Source organism: Phoca vitulina, unplaced genomic scaffold, assembly GCF_004348235.1.
Source record: "Phoca vitulina isolate PV1807 unplaced genomic scaffold, GSC_HSeal_1.0 scaffold60, whole genome shotgun sequence".
Lineage (NCBI taxonomy): Eukaryota > Metazoa > Chordata > Mammalia > Carnivora > Phocidae > Phoca > Phoca vitulina.
Window position 1 is genome coordinate 5,181,111 of NW_022589763.1, and position 22,704 is coordinate 5,203,814.

Here is a 22,704-nt window from a genome sequence, read left to right on the forward strand (position 1 = left end):
GCATAAAAGCATTTTACCAAGTTCACAAAAGATACTGGAATTTTTGAGAACCTGAGATTTTATAGGTCTATAAGTTTTATTTCATTTACAAAAATTATCCAACTTCGTAGAGACTTTGTCAGACTATCAAGTTCATTTCAATGATTTAAATATTAATTTTATAAATATTGAATATATTGGTTTTTGGTGTGTTTTGTCTAGAGAAATCTGACCACTAAGACATCATACTCACATCAGCAGTCCCCATTCAGGCCCTATTTTTTTTTTCTCCAAGGTTATCAAAGGTCATCATCTAGCCATGCCAAAGCCAGGACAGGAAGACCCATTCTTGTGTGGTTCTTTCTTTCCCATCAGCGACTCCCACCCCAACATACACCCATCAGTTACCCTGCATTGTCCCACAGCTTTTTCTCAGGACTTTTTTCCCCCTTGTCTCCATCCCCTTTCCCGTTCCCTGAGATACAGTTACAGCGTGATTACCTTGTTGGAGCCCCAGGCTTGTTCTCTTCCAGCCCATGTGCACGCAGAGACCAACCACAGTTTCTGGAATACAGGTCAGGTCATGTTAGGGGATCTCCAGTTTAAGAGACCTCAGTGGCTCCCCACGAGCATCCTGAACAACTTCACAGCTCAGATGCCAACCTCCCCCCTCTGCAGTGACTGGGTTTGCAGCATTTGTCTGTCTGCCCTCCCTGGAAACATACGCCTTTTGAGAGGAGATGTCTCGTTCACCGTTACATCATCCGTACTTGCGTGAGAAAGGTGCTCAGTACATGTTGAACAGATTCGTGAATTACTAACCAGTTGACTGTCTAACTGGTCGCTGTACAACTTTGATGTTCCCGGTTGTTTATTCATATCGGCCAGTGGTCTCAACTCTTCATGATTTTGTCCTGTAGGAGACAATCGGCCATGTCTGCAGGCATTTTCAGTAGTCACCACTGGAGTGGGACAATGATCACGGCATCGAGTGAGCAGAGACCGGGGGTGCTGCTAAACATCCCTTAATGCACAGGACGGTTCCTCATGACAAGCATCCTGTGATGCACAGTGCAGTTCTGTATGCGGTGCAGAGTATCCATGCTGCTGGTGTTGAGAAACCCTGATGTAGACTCATTGTAAAATGAAACCTTATGTCGTCTTTAGTGGATTACGTTCAGTTGCTAACCACCAACAAAAGAATTTCTTGTATTCCTAGTTAACCATGTCTTCTCCATACTTTATGGATGATCGTTCAGTAGAACTTTCAATGAGCAATCTATTTTTTATGCCCCGTGGAGAATTAATGTACGTATTATATCAGCATTCCAGTTAGCTCCTTTTTGAGCACTGAAATGCATCTCAACTGTGTTCTCAGTTTCTTACTTAGATTTACAAGCCAAATAGATGCCACTTCTTTTCATTTGTGAAATACTTTGAAATTAAACTTATACAGAAATAGTTATCATCCTAACAAGTTTTCCTCTGTGGGGGAACATACCAGAAGTATTTCAGGATTGTGAGTGAGTTTACAGAAGTTGAGGGGGGCTCGACAATCCGGAAAAGCACCACCAAGGCAGATGGAAAAATGGTTGCTATACCCGTGAACGTCAATGCTCAGAAGAAGTCACTAAACCAACACATTAGCTGAGAATAATTGGTTGGCTAACAGCAGTGGAGGGTTCGACAGTATTGGCCTGTTTATCTGGCATAAGTGATTGAGACTTACTAGGGTTGCTCACCCTCAAGGCAAGGTCTGGGAGACTTCCAAGTTTGGGGAGTTTGGGGTTCGGGGGAGGACAGTGATGTCATAGATCACGGATCACTAGAACCAGAAAAGGCAGGTGGTATGTCACAAGAGAGGGACAAAATAGAATCTGTTTATTACCTCACTTGCACAAAACCACGAGGACTTGATGCTAAGTACCCCAATGCTCTAAAGATAGAACGCAGTTACACTTAACACACAGGATTAACTGGCCCAACCGAGGCAAAAAGACAGCTGCAGAGACCAGGACCTCAGCTCCACCAACAAGGGAGACACCCACACAGCCCCAGCAGCTGGATGGAGAATCACTTCGTGTCAACGGCGTGTAGATGACTTATCACAACTGATTCAGTTGTCTATGGGTACAAACCAGGGATATCACACAAAACAGCTTTCTTGAAACAGAGAAGCTCTTACAAGGGTCACCCATTCAAACGGATGGGCCACAGTGATTTGGAATTTATTTTCTGTGAGAGCCGGACGGAACACACCTGCATTATGGTCTGTAGATTCCAAGGTCTGATTCGGGTAGGCACCCAGTTCTTGTTGAAAGCAGGGCCTGAGTGACTGTCAGCAGCGCCCCGGTACTGTTTCTGAGCAGAGGACTCGGTCCATGATCCGTTTATTTCGGCCTCCATTGTGTTGCTATAAATTCACCTTCCTGGACTTTTCATGGTTCCTTCTCTTTGATTACTAAACCATCATTGAGTTGATGGAGCAATTTCAGCCAGTAGCGAATTTTTTGGCCAAAATAGGTGGCAGGAACAAGAGTAACTAGAAAGTGGAGACATTTTCATGCTGTTGAGTCATGATTGATGAGAAGATTAACCAGCCAATTCACTGAAACACTTTATATGCAGCAATGTGAATTCCATAGACATAGGCATGTGTAGGTATGCTGATAAATATTTATACAAGAGTTGGCTTTCCATTTCTTTTCTGTTGCTGGTTTTTGTGAGCTGCCCTGAGGTTGATTAATGCTTTCCTTGTGTACCATATATAGAGATAAACAGCTTAAACCTGATCCACTAGCAAACTAAAACAGTGCATTGTTCATGTTGTGGCTACTTATTGTAGTCACTGTTCTTCTGGATGTGTCATAGTCTAAGAATAGAAGTCTAGACTAAGTCCTGCTGCCCCTATGTTCATTTCTTTGAGGGAAAAGATAGATGGGATCTCCAGTGAATGAGTGACTTTGGGTGATCTCCAGTGAATGTGAGTGACTGTGGGTGGTCTGGTAATTAAAAGTCATCAACGCTGCACCATTTGGGAATTCATTAGACAAAAGAGTATGTGGATGAAACCTTGTCATGCCTAATTACTGCAGCTGTTTGATTGATCTGAGGAAACTCTTCCAACTTTTGGAAAAGGTGAAAAGAATTACATCTCTGGAAGTCTGGTCTGGTTTATTCTCACCTTTCTGAAGCTCGTTAAATCTTCTACTTCTGGGGCGCCTGGGTGGCTCGGTCAGTTGAGAGTCCTCCTCTTGATCCCGGCTTGTGTCTTCATCTCAGAGTTGTGAGTTTGAGCCACACATTGGGTTCCATGCTGGTGTGGAGCCTACTTTAAACAAAATAAACAAAATAAAGCCCTCTACTCAGATGGAGCAAGAACAGCGTAGGCAAACATGAAAATATGGCAGCAGATTATCTGAAAAGAGCTGTGTTCATATCAGTTTTTTTTTCATATCACCATACATTTTTAATTTCTTTTGAGTGTTGAAGAATGTTTTGGCAGAAAAGCAACTGCAGGTTAAGTATTAAGTATTGAATCCACATGGAAGTCTCCATCCAACTGCCACCATCTTGAATGACCAAATGGATGTTGCATTCTTTGTATTCATGGCTTAGATATCAAACCAGCTACCATTAGAGTTGAGAGAGTACTGTGAACAAAGGAAAGATAAAAGAGGGCAATCACAGAAATCAAAGTTGGGTTTCAGTTAGTTAAAACTCAAGAAACATACATACATTAGCAATTTAATCTTTGGAACACCAAAGTTTTTTAAGCTTCTCTGTCTTAGTTAATAGGAATTTACCTTTACCATGTAATTTCAGATGGCAAAACAGCCATTGATAAAGAACAGAAGCAATTTTTACATATTATAGCAGTTTTGAAAAGATTGAGCCAAACATTTTAATGATTTGAAGTGCGTAAGCATTTGGTACATAAACAGGACATAGTAGGTTTATTTCCATATGACTGGCAATGTGTCCTCTATGTGTGGGTGTCTCCCTTGTTGGTGGAGCTGAGGTCCTGGTCTCTGCAGCTGTCTTTTTGCCTCGGTTGGGCCAGTTAATCCTGTGTGTTAAGTGTAACTGCGTTCTATCTTTAGAGCATTGGGGTACTTAGCATCAAGTCCTCGTGGTTTTGTGCAAGTGAGGTAATAAACAGATTCTATTTTGTCCCTCTCTTGTGACATGCCACCTGCCTTTTCTGGTTCTAGTGATCCGTGATCTATGACATCACTGTCCTCCCCCGAACCCCAAACTCCCCAAACTTGGAAGTCTCCCAGACCTTGCCTTGAGGGTGAGCAACCCTAGTAAGCATCTTCCAAATGTCTGTGTTGATGGTAAGGGCTTGCAGGTAGTTGGAAAGGAAGGAGCAGTGGACCCCTCTGAGAGGTGCACTTGTATAGCTCCCTTCCCTTTGGGTTGAATTTGTTTCCTTGGGAGTGATCTTAGAGGCAGACTTTGGTAGTGGTGCTGGTGCTGGTCGGGGGAGGGATTCAAAGCCTAATGCTTTGAGGCACTGCTTTCTCCTTAAAGAGCCATGTGATGCCTCTTGTCCGCCCCCTGTCCCTGCATCTCCTCCTCCTCCTCCACTTTGCTTTGGGACAGTGATGGCTGAGACTCTGGGTGCCTCTCATCAAGTAACATTACTTGGCTCAGTAACACGAGTTCCTGTGGTGCATCAGATACTTAGGACACCTAATCCCCTTAACCTCTACCAGTTTATAAAGTTTAAAGTATTCTTCCCATTTTACATAAGGAAAAAAGTCAGAGTCAGAAGTTTAAAATTATGGCATGGGATGCATAGCCAGGGAGTGGCAGAGTCTGAACGTACCCTCGTGATCAATCCATCCCAAAGCCTAAGTTTTTAACCTCGATGCCAATCCTCTGTCCATTCTGCATAACTTCTGTTGACTTTCCTTGTGCACCTGGCTGACTCTCCTCCATGGACCCATCTTCTCTGTGTTGAATTAGGCTTCTAAGTATCTAGGGCAACTCACCTTCTCCAAAGGGGCAGGTTTAAATTTCTAGTCATCACCAGTCTGGTGTTGCCTGTGACAATCGCACCATGCCTGGCTGAGTGCTGAGATAGAAGGCAGTAATCTCTCTTTCAGTACCCAGTGGGGAACGGGGTTCTAAAGTGCCTTTTGATCCAGACTTTCACTGAAATAGGTCTTTTGTGGCCCCTTCAAGATAAGAGCACGTGGTTGTCATTTTCCAATTCTGCCATATTCCTGTCACATATGGGGAAGCACCTAGTAGGCATTTTTCTTATTTCCTATAACTCCTAAAAATTCAAACACATTGGCAAATTTTCCCCAGTTTCATAAGGGTTTCAGCCTCGATAATCATTCTCCTACTCTTAATACCTCACGGCTCTGCAAGTCATATTATCACTGAAGGTAAAAATTTCAGTGGACAATAAAACACTCCTGCAGATACTAAGCAACATTGTATATTGTCTTGAGGATGTGTTTATTATATTAGGAAATTTCCAACAGTCCATTTGTAAGTGGTTGCTTGAATTCATGACACATTGTCTCATATAAATAATGTTATAAATCCTAAAAATATTCCCAGGATAGCACATAAAAAACTACTAAATCTGTATGTAGCTGCATTAATCGTATAGGAAGAGTCCATTTCATCCAGTCCCGTTAGCTAAACCCTGTATTCTAAATATGAACATGATTTTGAGTAAATGATGCCTATACTTTAACTGAAAAATGTTCTACTTTAAAACTTTGGATATGGTGCTCCTCTAGAATGTATTAAATTGTTCCCTCCCGTCTTAATCAGGGTGTTGTGTCCCTTAATCAGGGAGCTATACAAGTGCACCTTCCTTCCTTCCTTCCTTCCTTCCTTCCTTCCTTCCTTCCTTCCTTCCTTCCACATTAATCAGTAACGTGTTGTACTCAGGCCCTCCCATGTGGAGATGCACAGGGGTACTTGCTTGCCTCCTTGAAAACCGGCTCACTTAATTTCTTTTTTTATATATATAAGATTTTATTTATTTATCAGAGAGAGAGAGACAGAGGCAGGCAGAGGGAGAAGCCGGCTCCTTGCTCAGCAAGGAGCCCGATGTGGGACTCGATCCCAGGACCCTGGGATCATGACCTGAGCCGAAGGCAGACGCTGAACCGACTGAGCCACCCAGGCATCCCCCGGCTCACTTAATTTCATCTCTTTGTTTAAGCGTTTGGCATTTGTTCTCACGTTGAAGTAAAAATAGGCTAATCTGACAGTGAAAAAGTGATCAGATACAGTATTTTCATCACTTACAAGGATTAGAACCATCTTTCCCCCTTTTTTGAATGAGTAATTTAAGATATTTTTGATGAATAAGGGCTATTGCAACTTAATGCTGTCATCTGACCACATCTTCTGTTGTGACATGGTTGAATCATACTAACAAGGTGATCTATCAAAATACTAATTTGCATAAGTTTTGAGAATGATTTTGCTGTACTCTGACCTCAGGAGATATTAAAATGCAAACTAAGGAGTTTTACTGCATTTGCTAAATTAATGCCTCTACCACCCTAAAAAAAAAAAAAAAAAGCCTGTGTTACTTTTAAGAACCTTTAAATTGCATTGCCACTAGTCATTTCAAGTTTGTATTCCAGTATGGTCAGAGCAAGTGAATATTCAAATGATCTAAATTTTATTTCATCTCCCATCTCTGTATCATGCAGTGCCTTGAGGTAGTTCTTTCCCACAGAAATGGTCTTTCAGTTACTATGAGTACAGCTGTGGGACTGACCAATAGCCAAGAGACCTTCTTAATTATTTCTGCAACTGTTAGATTTATTTTTTTAACATCAGCATCTTTTTTTTGCCTATATTGAACTAGTAACTAGATACGAGATTCAGCAAGACTGGAAAAAATGCTCCAGAAGAGCTCTTGGGTAGGGAATTTGCTGTGGTCCAACTCAGTAATATATTGTATAAAGAACACTCTAATTTGTCAAGTGTCTAAATGTCCCCAGTGGAAAATAACACACGCGTGCACACGCACACAGAGCTTGGCGGCATCCACATTTATATGACTATAGCCAACTCACCCCTGCTTTTCAAAGTCAGAGAATATATAATGCTAGGTCTGTAGATAAACACTACAAAATCTTTTGAGTAAAAAAAAAAAAAATAGGTCAGTGTTCACAGGTGTCTGAATATGCAAATTAAATGTTTTCATTTTTCTTTTGAAATACTAAGGTGTGTATATATATATATATATGTCTGTGGAATCTTGGTTTCAGGGGTTTTTTTTAATGTGTATTTTGATTTTTCATCATGAAAATATTATCTTTAATGTGATTTTTGAATCAAGAAGTTAATTTAATCAAAATGAAGAGGGATAACAAACAGAGGCAACAGTGACCTTTCTATGAAATGTTGCTCAAATCTGGTGAGCACCTCTTGATGAATGAATTTCCCACCTTAAAAAATGGAACTAACTGTACTTGACGTATCTTTCATTTTGAGGATAGTAGAGGATGAAATGACGCAGTGTTTGCAAATGCATTTTGAAAATAAAAGCTGAAAAATAAGTAAAATATATATTTTATAGTTCTGTCTATTTTTGTGGGCCTCTAGCAAAATGAGGGCCATGAGTTTAGGTGCACACATGGAAAAATCACAACAAATGAGATAAAAAATTACTCCTTGAGCCCTGCATTACTTAAGACACTATGAGGAGCTAGAAGATGTAGCGGTAAATAGAAAAAAAAAACCATAAAAATCCAACAAATCAATACATAAGTAAGAATTTAAAAAATTGGGAGGAGTGACGCTTTGGTAATATGGCAGGGGTTAATTATGAATTGAAGACAGTAATTGCCCTAGGAATTCAGAGGGGAAGTTGGCTGAAGATAGGAAGTCTAGCAAAGGCTCTGCTTGAAAGATGAAGTTTGACTTCAGTCTTGAGGGATGAATATAGTCTGTGAATTCAGCAGCGTGGATAGACCTCTTCAGAAGGGGAAATAATCAGCAAAGCCAAGCTGACATGTGCAAGACCTGGTGAAGGTTTCCCCTGCCGACACAGATTGGTAGGTGCACCTTCATGTACTAAACATTCAACGGGAACGTTCGGTCACTGAGAAGCTACTTCGTACCAATCACTGGGGGTCTTTGCTTTACAGACTTTATGTAATCTAATTCCCACACAAACCCTCTGAAGGTTCATCATCTACTCTTGACAAATTTGGACATTGAGGGAAAAGATAATAAATATGTTCAGTGGTACACAGTTAATAGGGAATTGAGGGCAGATTCACCTCTCTCCAAATCTACAACGATTCTGCAACACTGCTGTCCTTGCGTGGGTTCCTCGGGGTCACACAGCTGGTTAAATGTAAGTGTAGAGTTAGAAGCTGGTCTTCTGCCTCCCATCCTGCCGCCTCTTATGTTACATTCCCTTGACTGTTGCCGTATAGAGATTTCTCCTTTGGCTAAGTACTTTCACAGATCTCATCTTATTTTACAAAATAAAACTCCTTCCAGGGAGTTGGATCAGATCAATATTCATAGAGAGACATGGAGAGAAAGAATCTAACCACATCAGAGTTGCTAAGTGCCCAGCTGCTGGTAGAGTTCGGTATTTTAACCCAGATCTTCTGACCCCGAATCCCCTTGCTCATTCTGTGGTATTGATTTATTTTGAAATGAATGATCTTATGTTGCCTTATTTGGAAACTTAATTTGTGTACAGTCTTTTTGATAAAATCAGGAGAGTATCAGATACAATGGAGAAATTTATGTGGATAGGCCAAAGTCACCTTGATCATAGCCATTGAAATATTCTACAGTAGACCGTAGGATCCACAAACAGAACAGACTCGTAAGTGGGAAAGGAATGCTATCAACACTACTCATTGAGAGAAGAACTGATACTGGACTCATAGCATTTCTCAGCCTGTGGGATGCATAATTCATAGTTATGTTGCACTGGAACATGGTTATTCCAGTTTCCAAAAAGGTTTGATTTTTCCCAAACTTCAAGCATATCCTTACTGTTTACATGTAAAAAAATTCTTTTTTAAAAACTATTTATTTATTTTAGAGAGAAAGTGCAAGCAAGTGGTGGAGGGAGGGGCAGAGGGGAGAGAGTCTCAAGCAGACTCTGTGCTGAGCGAGAAGCCTGACAGAGGGCTCTATCTCAGAACCCTGAGATCATGACCTAGCCAAAACCAAGGGTCGGTCGCTCTACTACCTGCACCCAGGCATCCCGTATGTAAAAAATTCTGTAACACATCATCTTATGATTTTGGTGGGGTGAGTAAAAACTTTATCATTTAAGAACTAGCAGAAGCTGTGCCTGGGTGGCTCAGTCAGTTAAGCGTCTGCCTTCAGCTCGGGTCATGATCTCGGGGTCCTGGGATCGAGCCCCATGTCGGGCTCCCTGCTCAGTGGGAAGTCAGCTTCTGCCTCTCCCTCTCCTCCTCACCCCTACTCATGTTTGCTCTCTCTCTCTCTCTCAAATAAATAAAATCTTAAAAAAAAAAAAAGAACTGCAGAAATCCTGCTTTTCCCATCTATTTCTTTTAGGGATTTTTTTTATTTTTGCTTCACATTTTTTCTGACAATCATTTGTGTCTCTCTGCATGAATCTCAAACTCATCTTTGGAACCGATGCTACCTGAAAATTGTAGTCAAATCTGAGATCTTAGGATATTGCAAAACAGGACCCAATTTTATAACTTAATCTATTTTTTTTTTTTCATTTTTCGGAGTTAGTGTTTTCCCAGTCATTCTGTACGTTGTCAGCATCTACCAGAACTAAAATAAAATTTATTTGGATTGTTGATTATTCATAAAAATAAATATATTATTTAAATCTAAACCTGAAGCTTCTTTGAAGGAAGAATGTATGAATAGATGGGTTTAAATTTCTCGATGATCCTAAAATGTTGATGTTTAATTCCTCCCTCATCTTCCAGGCTGCCTAAATCTCTATAAACCCTTAAGAGAAGAGGCATGCATTACATATTATCAGGGAGATTTAAAATAGTGTTCAGTGTTCAGCGTCAGAATTTCCCTTGCATTTCCAAAGGCTTTCTGAATAACAGTATGATTATTGGACCCAAATTTAATTTCCCTTCAAGGTGAACAGTTAGGAACATTTTTATCTTCTGTTCTTTGTGAATTAGGGGAGTGTCCTTCATTATTTCCTTTTGGGTCTGTTTATTTTTAAGATTTTATTATTATTGTTTATAGTCAAATGCTTTCAGATTGACCATAAGATTGGAATTGTATTCATTAAAACATTGACCAAAAAACATAACCCATAAATAAAATTTAAATTTCTTTCACAGCTGTCATGCTGACTTAACCTTGGATTTTAAGTTAAGTCTTAATTTGAGATGACATATACACATTTTATTCGCTATAAATTGATGTCTACTTTTACAATAATTTAAGACAGTAAGCCGTGTTCTAGTATATGCTAACACTGTATTTTGTACAAGGATTTTTTCTGCATTGATGCTTATTCTAAACTGACAGAAAATCCATGTTTTTATCAGTGGAATGAAGATGATGTGTAACTTCCAACTGCAGCAAAACCTTGAAGAAGAAATAACTTACATTAAAGCAGATTAATACTCTTGTTAAAGAGAAGAAAGAAATTCTTACTATTAAAATTCTGAAAAAGAAACTAAATTTGCTTTGCAAAAAGGCTATCAAATCTTTATCTTCTAAGATCGCTTATTATAGAAAAAATACTGTGGAAAGTGTAACTAACTGTTCATTGACACCAAATTATTCTTGAGTCTCTCTTCAACTTTATATCAAGGAAGATGTTGAAAGGAAATTCGATTGCTTGTTTGCTTTCACCTTACAAAGTTTAGGCATAATCCAAATGAGAAAAAAAAACATATTTGCACTGTATCAAGTTAATTTTCATACACATGAATACTATACTTTGAAACATTTAAGAAATGTGTACAATTTCCTATTAAAGTCTGATGCTTTAAACTTTGAAGTTGCAGTGTTTCAACATCCTAAAACTATTATAGGAGTATCAAAACTGTTCTACATTTTTTTACATTTACATTATCATATTGTGTCCTTCATATGTACCAGGGATTAGCAAATGGCAGCTCTTCACTGAACTCAGTCGGCTACCTATTTTTATAAATAAAGTTTTATTGGAACATATCCAAGGTCATTTATTTACATATTGTCTATACCTGTTTTTTGCTGCAATGACAGAGCTGAATAGCCGCCCATGTGGCCTGCAAAGACAAACATATTAATATCTCACCCTTTCCTGAAGATATTTGCAAATCCCTAGTATGTATCAATTTATGTCATTTTTATGGGACACACAGGAAATGTATAAGAGAAGTACAGCTGATTTATTAAGTTCAGGATTGCACTAATGGGGGTACTGTAACTTTGTTTTGAGCTCTGCTGAGGAAAGTACAAAAATCTATTCATGGCTGGCTGGGAGAAGCCTAAACTTAAAACATTGATACATAATATGTATCAATGTTTATTTCACAGTTATTTGAATTAGACAGTGCGTGCTCTAGTGTATAATGGTAACACTGTTTTTTAAATTATTTTATTGCAATTGAGATTTTATTACACTTAATATATAGCATCACCAACCAAAAAACTATCGTATTAAAGCTAGAGTTTTAAAGAAAGAATGGATTGCAGACACAACCTGATCCTTTTTTCAAGAGAGGAAAACATGTTGGAGAAATTGTTATTATTTTCTCACACTGTGATTAAATAACAGCTGAATTTAAATCCTGTATCAGCTTCTATTTCCATTTCTTTGCCTCTGAACCCATCTGAACATATTCCAGGAAGAATATGAAAATAGTTCAATACTGGTCTGTCATTGAATCCAGTCTGAGAGTGTACAGACAGGTTTTTGGTATTTGGCTGATGTTCTACCATATTGTTTCTTCTTATTTTTTGTCTTCATTTTGATGATAATCTAAAAATGGATGAAGCATGCCCAGCATCATCAAGATGGCTAACTTTATACAAGGCTCATTGTGAGGTCTCAGTACCTTTGTTTTTGCAATTCTCTAGGTCCTTTGCTTATTTCAAGTAGTGAGAAAAAAAGAGAGATGGGCCAGGTCCATCAATGATATGTTTATTCCAAAGAATACCGAATGATTTCAACACAGTTGTCTGGATGAACTTTGTTCTTCCAAAAAGAGAGAAGCGCACATGGGTGATAAGGATGGGGTCCATTGCAGTTGAGCGCATCACCCTGCAGTTTTGTATGCCAAGTTCAGCAGACCTGCACCTGGGAGCTAGCTCCACAGTTATGTTCTAAGCAGGCATCTGGTTTTAGCAACACAGTAGCTTCTGTCACATTAAATTAACAATAATTTGGATTTTATTGATTTTGTTTGCTTTTAACTCGTAAATTTGGTTTGCTTTTATTGTTGTATAATGCTAAAGATCAAGGAGTGTATAATCAGTTTACATTTGCATCTATATACATAACACGAAGATGCTAATTTAAGTCAATGCTGGAGATCAAGGAGAAGTTGATTTTTTCATTGATATATTTTTCTTTACTAAGGCTATTTTTTGTTTTTATTTTTTTATGTTTTTAAAAGATTTTATTTGTTTATTTGACGGAGAAAGAGACAGTGAGAGGGGGAACACAAGCAGGGGGAGTGGGAGAGGGAGAAGCAGGCTTCCCGCGGCGCAGGGAGCCCGATGCGGGGCTCTATCCCAGGACCCCGGGATCATGACCTGAGCCCAAGGCAGACGCTTAACGACTGAGCCACCCAGGCGCCCCCTAAGGCTATTTTTTAGAGCAGCTTTAGGTTCACAGCAGAACTGAGGATAAAATAGAGATTTCCCATGCACCCCCTGCCCCCATATATGTACAGCCTGCCCCGTTATCAGCATCCTCCACCAGAATGGGACATTTGTTACAACCGATGAGCCTATATTGACACGTTGTTATCATCCAGAGTCCATAATTTACATTGTTGTTCGCCCTTGATGCCCTATGTTCTGTGGGTTTAAACAAATGTACAATGACATGGTTCTATCATATGTAGTATTTTCACTGTCCTAAAAAACCTCTGTGCTCCCCCTGTTCATCCCTTCCTTCCCCTGACCCCTACAATCCCTGGTCTTTCACTGTCTCCATGGCTTTGCTTTCTCCACTTATGGCTCCTCTTTGGCTTTTCGTGGCTTTTGTGACTGCTCATTTCTTTTTAGCGCTGAATAATACCCCATTGCCCCGATGTACCACAGTTTATTTATCCAATAATTCACTGAAGACTTCTTGGTTGTGTGAGTTTTTTGGGGGTGTGTGTGTGTGTGTGTGTATTAAAACTTTCTTTTAATTGTGGTAACACATATATAACCTAAAATTTGCCATTTTACGTTCAGTGTACGCTCAGGGGCATTAACTACATTCCCACTGTGTGCAAGCATCGCCACCATCCATCTGCAAAACTTGTCCATCTTGCAAAACTGAAACCCTGTCCGCATTAAATACTAAGTCCTCCCTCTCTCTCCTCCCACCGCTCCTGACAGGCACCACTCTACCTTCCGTCTCTGTGAATTTGACCCCTCTGTGTGCCTCCTATGAGTGCAGTCCAACAACATCTGTCCTTTCGTGGCTTGTGTCACTTAGCGTAGCTGTCCTCGTGCAGGGCCCCTGGCCACCTGCGAGTGTGAGAATGTCCACAGCCTAGGAAGCCTCTGCCCTGGCTCTTCTCCTTTGCTTTCGTCAGACCCTCAGAAGAAGTTGTGATTGCCTGATACAGAGGATGCACGTGTGGGGCCCAGATGCATTTTACTTGCCCCGTGATTTGTGGGGAGCCAGTAGGCGTGGCACTCCTTCCCTGCTATTTATTAAATTAGCGTGACAGGTGTGGCTTCTGAAACTTAACCACCTGTCAGAGTGAACGCCTCTGGTGGACATCCTTCCTAGGACGTTCCGGAGGTTCCTTTCCCGTTTCACAGATGATGACAGTGGGCGCCATGGCAGCAGATGATCTACAGGTCCTGCAAGAAAGCATACGTGTGCATCCATTCCCCCCACCACAGATGCACACTTCTCTCTTCAACTGGAGTTCACTCCCACAGCGTGCATCGCGGTCGTTTGTTGTTCACCCGCATAAACGTAGCATTCACGTCACTGGCCCGTCTCCCTTTGTCTTTCATCACCTTGAAATAGTCCGAGGGAACAATCGAATGCCACGTTTGTACATACCAACGAGGGCCAGGTTCCAGATCCTCATGATGGGTCTTACTTAAGCTGTGATAACTTCAATAAACCTTAATTGAGATGGGAGAATAAAAAGTCATCTTTATTATGATTTTTTCTGCTACAAAGTGATTTCTTTGTAAATACTATGTGTTTCTCTGAATATTATGGAAACCACCATTTATTTCCCGATGATTTACATGGGAAATTTTGGAATTATTTGGAATTATTTCTGACCTTCTTTTCTCCTTGACCTCTCTTAGCTAACTACTCACCAAGTCCCAAAGAGTGTTCCTGCTTAGGGTATCTTGTTGTGATGACTCTGTTCGTTTTCATTAGTCCTACCCTGATCTTTCTGTTGGAACTTGGCAATAGCTTTGCCCGTATCCATCCTGCCCTACTGCCCACCTCCATCCTTAACCTACCACTGGTTGATCTCCCTAGATGCGACTTGGCTCAACACTGCTGTTGGTCCCATGTTGTAATAGGTAATCTTAAATGCCTTTGCCTTCAGGGACCCATAAAATGGGGTCACTGTAAGCATTCTTGTTACCTGCCCCCAGGGAACCACCTCTGTGGTCTTCCTGGTCCAGCTTCCTCATCTCCAAAGCTGTCCTCTCAGGCAAATTCATTATCTCCTGATTCTTTAGTGTGACCTCAAGGTTCTGTGTGAAGCAGCCCTTTCTTGCTTGTCATTCTCACCTCATGAGAACCTTTCCCTCATACCCCACCCACCAACCCCACCACAGTCATTGGTATCAAAACGCACTGGGCCTTTCGACTGTTTACACTCCTTGCAGGTGGTATTTCCGCCACCTAGAAATGCATCCCTCCACTCCTTCACATGGCTACCAGCTACTGTCTTTTTATTCTTTAGTTCACAAATGAAATGTCCTTCCCTGAGAGAACTTGTGGACCCTATTTAAATCAACTCTTTTTTTTTTTTGGAGAGAGAGATGAGGGGAGAGAGAAAGGCAGAGGGAAAGGGAGAGAGAGAATCTTTTTTTTTTCCCTAAAGATTTTATTTATTTATTTGACAGAGAGAGACACAGTGAGAGAGGGAACACAAGCAGGGGGAGTGGGAGAGGGAGAAGCAGGCTTCCCGCGGAGCAGGGAGCCCGATGCGGGGCTCGATCCCAGGACCCTAGGGAGAGAGAGAATCTTAAGCAGCCTCCACACCCAGCACGGAACCTATGCTGGGCTCTAACTCATAACCCTGAGATCATGACCTGAGTTGAAATAAAGAGTTGGACGCTTGGGGCACCCGGGTGGCTCAGTTGGTTAAGCGTCTGCCTTCGTCTCAGGTTATAATCTCAAGGTCTTGGGATCGAGCCCCACGTTGGGCTCCCTGCTCGGCGGGGAGCCTGCTTCTCCTTCTCCCTCTGCCGCTTCCCCTGCTTGTGCTCTCTCTCTCTGTCAAATAAATAAATAAAATCTTTAAAAAAAAAAACAGAGTCGGATGCTTAACCGATTAAGCCATCCAGGCGCCCCTTAAATCAACTCCTTTTGTGTCTCCTCATGGCATTGCCATTTATAACTTCTTGGCCTTTTCTTTCGTAGCACGTAATTATTTCGTCTGCTAATATTTTATTTCTTCCTCTAGAGGGCAAGCTCTCTGTATGTCCACTTTCCACCACAGTTGACAGCATGGGATAGGTGCTTGATAAATAGATGGGGAACGAATTAAGGAATAACTGGATGTTTTTGCTTTCTCCACCTTCCCTCTATGGAAAAACAAGTCTCTTCACATAATATAAAAACTCTCTTCACCCCTCAAGCCTGCCGCTTCTCCCTGTAGCCTCAGGCAGCTCAGATGCACAGGATGCCTCCTCTCTTGCACATTTTGGCCAGCCTGGCAGTGCATCAGGGACCGGCAGGTGCCACATGGTGTACTTTTCTGTTTTTATAAATACATTTGGAGGACTGGCACGAGGAATTTTTTCAAGCTGCTTGTTATTCTCCCCATTGCGTGGTTCCAACACAATAAATATTTAATAAGGATACCAAAATTGATTAATTGACAGATAGTGTTGAGAGTCAGCACACAAAGAAGGCAAAACTTTTCTTCCCCAGCTAAAATTTTTTGAGGCAATTGAAGCACATGTCTGTGGAAAGCTCACAGCTTCATCTTCTGAACTGGCTGTCTCTTAAATAGGGTGGAGTAACAGGAACACAGTGAATTTACTTTTCCTTCAAGGGGATCTGTGTTTTACGAAGGTTGCAGAAGGCTCATCTCAGTGATCCTTTTGAATTGATGGCAAGAACGGCTGGAGCCATCTGGGGCTCTTTCCGCTGATAGTAATGGACAAAGAAGACAAGAGCCGGTGGAAATTAACAAGTATTTTTGTAAAGATCAAATTTTCCAGTGTCGGGACTGTTTGCTTGTTTAGCACCTTTCCTGACTATTATATACGAAGGTAAAAGCTAAGTAGTTATATAACAGAGAAAGCTTAACACAATGGATCAAAAAGACAGACATGCTTTTCTCTCTTACTGGGTCCAGAGTGTAAAGGTAGATCTGGCTCCAAAGGATCATCCAAGAAAGACCCCCAGGAGAGCAGGAGACTCTCACCCTCCTCACATGGCTCTTAATGCAATTCTGTGTGTCCCAGATTTTAGCCAGCAAGAAAGAAAAGGGAGAGAGTTCTGCATAAGCCCCCATAAGGACCTGGAAGTCCCACGCAATAATTCTGTTTACTTCCCCCTTCTGAAAAGTAGATACAGACCACACTTGTACCTAGAAACCAGGAACAAAGTGTGCAGTGACTTTAACCACAGAACAAAAAAAAAAGAGAGAGAGAGAGAGAGGAAAAAATTAGGGAAATACCCAGAAGTCACCCAAAGTCCAGTCTCCAAGCACGTAAATAGATGCACATCGCTTACTTTCCACAATAGAAATACCTGGACTGCATTCTAAAAGACAACCCCAAGTCCCGTGTAGTGAGAGCATCCAGCTGAAAATACAGGGTCTGGAGAGAGATCCAATTTTCTTCTTCAGGTCCGTGTGAGGCTCCTGATCACCCACTTTTTTAATTTAAAAATGAAAAGCTGGTCCCGTGCCCTCTCACGTGTAAAATGTCAGTTCAATAACAAGGTTGATATGAGTATCTTCCATTCAGAAGAAGGAAGAACGAGGAACGGATACATAGCAGTCATGAAATCTTACTGTGGTTTCATTAAACAGAAATTCCTCAGAAACATAGCAGTTTTCCAACTGATTTACTACCCAGTAGGTTCATGTTCTTGTTGTTTTTCCCAAAGCTCTTTTCTGGAGAAAGGTTTCAAGTCTGCCTTATAAGGTACTTGACTAAGAAGGAATCAAGGAAGGAAAAAAAAAAAGTTTAACACAAAAGTTTCTCATCTTAATTCTGGCTACCATGAGGTCATCTAATAAATTAGGTGACATCCTGAATCAGATCATTGCCTTAAGGCTTGATTTCTTTATTTGCCTGAAATGGCTTAAGATGGCCTCTGAGGGAGGTTCCAGCAACATTTGTAATTCCTGCTGGTGAACAGACACAATTTTCTTTTTCTTAATAACTCAATCTCTGACCTCCCTATTTCCTTACATCCTCTGCTTGCAAATTGGCCAATTACGGCCCCGGTTAATCTTCTTTTTCTGTAATGCCTTAACAAAAGCAGTTAGAGACCATGGACATAAGAACCTTCTGTCTTTTCCATTCACATCCTGCAAAAATTACATGCTCCACCTTTTAACTTATCACGTGTGACAAATTTACCAAATGTTTTCAAGGTTTGTCCAAGGTCCTCAGCTTTCTACCCTAAAAGATGAGTTTCTTTGCTGCCCTGTTACGAAAACGATAAGGCTGTGCCTTATTGGTTATTGTTATCCAACACCATACCTGTATCTGTTTTCATATTGGTTAGTGGTCCTAACTTCTCATAGACTAACGTGCTGTGTGCTCAATAAACGCTATGAAATACAAGCATTGTAAAGAAAGTTATTGTAAAATACTGGACCAGTTATTGGAAAGAGTTGGAAGAATCTTGCTGATCCCATCAAAAGTTGTTGACCTTTAGCAAGTAGCTGGATCCATTTATATTTGAAATATCTTGCCAGGGCAGCTTTTAAAGCTTGTTGAAACAAGCCAATACTTGCGGCCGAAGAATCAGAGGCCAGTAGTAGAGCAGAAAGGCTTTGGAAGGTCTAAGAGTGAGTTTCAGATGGTTAGCAACAAGCTACGCAGAAAAGCCTGTGAGATGATGGCCAGAGTGTAATGGTCTTGCTCTCAGGAATGGTTTGGTTGATGCATAAAAGGCACACATACAGTTAGTTTGGTATCTGGGAGCATTTCCGTGAAGTCTCTGGGTAGGAATACCCCATTCCTGACGAACTGTCCTGAGACTCTCGGATTGCTTTGGGGAAAGTGGATCATTTACCTCTTAACAAGTGTGAGAAGAGCCCTGCCTGAGTTGCAGGTTGGTTAAATCTCTCCTCTTGAGATGCTGCAGAATGTTTTTCACTTACGGTAATTGAAATAGAAAGTAGCCATGGACATACGATTTCCAATGTGAATTTCAAGTGATTTTAAAGATGAGTCATACGAGGAATTTATCATCATCATGTTACTTTGTGGTAACTGACATTATCCAAAAAGGCAAGTATTTTCTAAATGAAAAATGCATCTTCTCAGTTTTTTCCAAAGGGAATAATTTATTTATACTATAAGAAAAGGGTATTGCTTCTCTTCTTTTTAAATGCTAGGATTGGGAGGATATTTTTTTCCTTTTTCTCGTCTAAAGTTCTGAAGAATTGACCATAATATTTATCCCAAAGGTCATTATGGTGGCTCTCTGCAGCCAGTTTGGCTAGTCTTCTTTGTCATATGTTCCCAACTGACTCTATGATGTGAATTTATGGGTTATTTATTTTGGACACAATCTTGTAACAATGGGAGCACAAAGTTATTTTTAACTGTGCTTTTTGATTTTGGAAATTTTACATGCTATCTGGACATTTTGAGATGGATTTTAATAACTTGCATATGTAAACAGTAAAAAGGAGAATCCATTTGCGACTACCTAGAATAGTTCCAGGCACAAAGGAGGCGTCGATGCGAGAATTGAGTTTCTTTTCTATTCTTTACATCTACTCAAGGAAGAACATCTATTAGCGCAAGACTCGTGGTCTCTCTGCCGCTCACTCCCTCCTTCCCTAGGGAAAAGGAATTGGGGGTACATGCCTCTGCTTCTTCCCTCCTAGGCGGCAGCCCACCCAGTGAGAGCATGTGTTCTCGTCTGATCCTCTATAATCTCAATCCCATACGATATGAGGGGCCCTGGGGATCATTTAGCACTGCTGTTTGCTGAGTGGAAAAAAAGAAATCTTCTAGGATTTGGTTTTAGCCTATTGTTGATAAACATCAAATACTTCTCTTCTAATGTAGCATTTATCAATAATAAAAGTGATATTTAGCCATGTGTCTGCCTGACTACTTTGCAGAAAAAAAAAAAAAATCATCTGAGAAAGTCCAAATACTAAACTCAGGCCTTTTCTTGGGAGAACCTGAGAAACAGACATCAGTTAGAATTTGGGACCCATGTCGATGGGAAGTTCTTGAACCGTCAGGGGGCGGGGGAGGGTTTGGGCTCAAGGCTTCTGGTCTTGGGATTACCAAGTGGCTTTGCTAGAAAATTTGAAATTTCTTTGAAAAACTTCAAAATTTTCCCTTTGGTGAGTCAATCCAGTTCTGGGCATATTAACAATAGATAAGAAAATGTTTTCATGGTAATAGGTTATCTTAGGTAAAAACCAGCCTCAGGGATGCCAGCTAAGCATGCTTGTGTGGGACTCAGCACATACGGGCCATAGGGCACAAGTGGAGGGCTTGACGTAGAGTCACCCAGGCCCTGGGCACACAAAGACCTTCACAGCAGCTGGGCAGCTTGAGGGCTTGTAAGACATCAGCTGGAGGAAAATACTTGATTCCAGGAAAATACAGTATTTTCAGTTTCACATTCAGCATTTTCAGATATTATGGGGGCAGGAATTGGCAAACATATGCCTTTTTTTTTTTTTTAATAAGGTGTTTTATAGTCCGGCTTCATGGTTTCATGCCAGGACTTTAAATTGCACCTAAGTTCCATGCACATGGGGGCAGGGGGCATGAGTATGTGAAGTTCAAGCATTAAAAAGTTGTGAATATCAAGCTGATGTTGGCAGAAGGGGAATGGCTGGAGCCCTTCTGTTGCATTTCGGGTTTTCTTAACTGCCGTCACCTGAGGAAAGGGTGGAAGGCAAATCTCTCGGATTCACATATTCAGGTTGTTAAGAGTCTCTTAGCATCATGTGGACTAAGTTGGCTTTGGGTGCGAATATCGTTTAAGCTCACAAAATGGCCCTAGGTGTTGGAACTCAGTGGGATATGATTTAAATTCCTGGGGTTGTGTCAAATCTAGGAAAATGTCTAGCGAATTTCTTTCATATACATGCTGTAAAATTGGAAGACATTTCTCCAGACTAGCTTCTATCCATTTCAAACCTCGTTTCTCCTGGCACATCAGACATACCGGCAGTGCTGGGACCCATTGAACATTGTCACAGAGAGAGAAAGCTGCCTGTCTGGGTCAAGTCACTGGGAGAATCAGCGTGGTAGGCAGTGACAGATTTTCCTGGAAGCCATTGCTACGCTGGGGGTATTCCAGGAGGCAGAATAATGGCTCCCAAAGATGTCCCTGTCCTAATGCCCAGAATCCATGTATATATTACCCTCCATGGCAGAAGAGACTGCAGATGTGATTTAGTTAAGGACCTTGACATGGGGAGGTGATCTTGGATGATTCAGGCAATCCCGGGATCATCACGAGGGTCCTCTCTGATATGAACGGTAACATGGGAGAGAAGTTAGGAGTAAAGACATATAGAGATGATAACTGAATGCAGAAAAAGTATCTCACTTTCGCAAATGTTACTTTAACAGTTGTCGGTGTGAGCTGAACACGTTATTAGCGCCCACGGCCAGGAGTAGGATAAGCACTCAGGTCCAAGAGCAATCCTGCTTTTATTTAAAATTTTGATATTTTGTTCAAAGTTTGGTTCCTCCTTCCCCTCCGTTATTGGAGGCACGCTTCCCCTGCAAGAGGAGACATTGTGATCTGCCTGTCCCCACCATAGTGTCACAGGGCCACATCCCTCCTAGGGCAATTGGAGATCTAGTTTGGGAGATTAACTAGGATGAAATCCAGTTTCTGCATTTCTAACCTGTACCTTTCAATCCAACTTCTATCAGACACACATTGTGTATTTTTATTTCCAATTGCCTGACCTCTCTATCTCTTGTTTCCAAATTCAGGTGAGAAAAAGTTGATGTTAATTTAGTAGGTCCCCGGGGTGCCTGGGTGGCTCAGTCGGAAGAACGTGTGATTCTTGATCTCGTGGTCATGAGTTTGAGCTCCACATTGGGTGTAGAGATTGCTTAAATAAATTTTTAAAGTTTAATTTAGTAGGTCCCCTTAATTCCCAATATTGGATGGTCAATAAATCTTTGCTGAATAAATATAAACAAGTGTATTTTACCTCCAAATTTAATTGTTTTTTGGTGACTATAGTAAAACCACTTATCCATGCTATCCCTCTTTTTAAGAAATATAATTACTTTTTATACATCCTGTTTTGTGTGTGTGTGTGTGTGTGTGTGTGTGTTTGTGTGTTGGTGGCAGGGAGAAGCCAGATTGTGTGTATTAAGGGCTTTTAGCATGCACTGTATTTGGTTTGATTTGAATTTGATCTGTTTTAAGTTCAGGGTGAAAAATAAAATCCAAGTTTAACAAAGAAAGAAAACCAAGAGCATTATGAAAATTATATAGTTTCAAACACATGCTTCATTTGGATACAAACTCACAACCAACAGTGATTCAAGCAGACAGGTCTCCATTGATTGGTTTGGTTTTAGATTCCACTAGATTTTCCAGACCTGGAGCTCGTTGTTTGTCAGGCGGCCTGTATGTTAGTTGGTCAGGATATCAGACTTGTCAGAAACCAGAGATCCTTGCACGCTGCCTCGTTCCATCAGTGTAATGAATCTGTTTTCCACTTGTACAGGTCAGTAGTGTTAGCCTGGCCCAATGGCTAACACTGGAACCTAAGACCCAACCTCTTTTTCATTAATGCATTTCTACTTCATGTTGTGAACGTTCTCTGTTTTGAGGCCTTCTACGGCAATGCCTACAGCCTTCAGAGACGGTCTGCAAGCCTTTAGGAAGGATCCTATCTACCATCTGTTTGTGATTCTCGGTTTAACATCCTGCAGGCTGTCAGAGGCCTAAAGAAGAGGCTCTCCCGTTCACAACATTCAGAAACTCCGCACGGGTCGAGAGAGAGCTCCTGACCGCTGCCCAGCACGGAGAGAGAGCTCCTGACCGCTGCCCAGCACGGAGAGAGAGTTCCTGACCACTGCCCAGCACACAGAGAGAGCTCCTGCCCACTGCCCAGCACAGAGAGAGCTCCTGACCACTGCGCAGCACAGAGAGAGAGCTCCTGCCCACTGCCCAGCACAGAGAGAGAG

General features: G+C 41.2%; 1 protein-coding gene across 1 annotated transcript in view; it reads left to right on the forward strand.

Annotated features, from left to right (window-relative positions):
* Window positions 1-22,687, forward strand: part of LOC116623739 (splicing factor 3A subunit 2-like) — a 144,882-nt gene extending 122,195 nt beyond the window's left edge. Inside the window, exon 7 of the mRNA XM_032391148.1 lies at window positions 22,450-22,687. Within this exon, the coding sequence (XP_032247039.1) occupies window positions 22,450-22,465 (16 nt within the window). The 3' untranslated portion in view covers window positions 22,466-22,687. The remainder of the gene's footprint in view (window positions 1-22,449) is intronic.
* The last annotated feature ends 17 nt before the right edge of the window (window positions 22,688-22,704 follow it).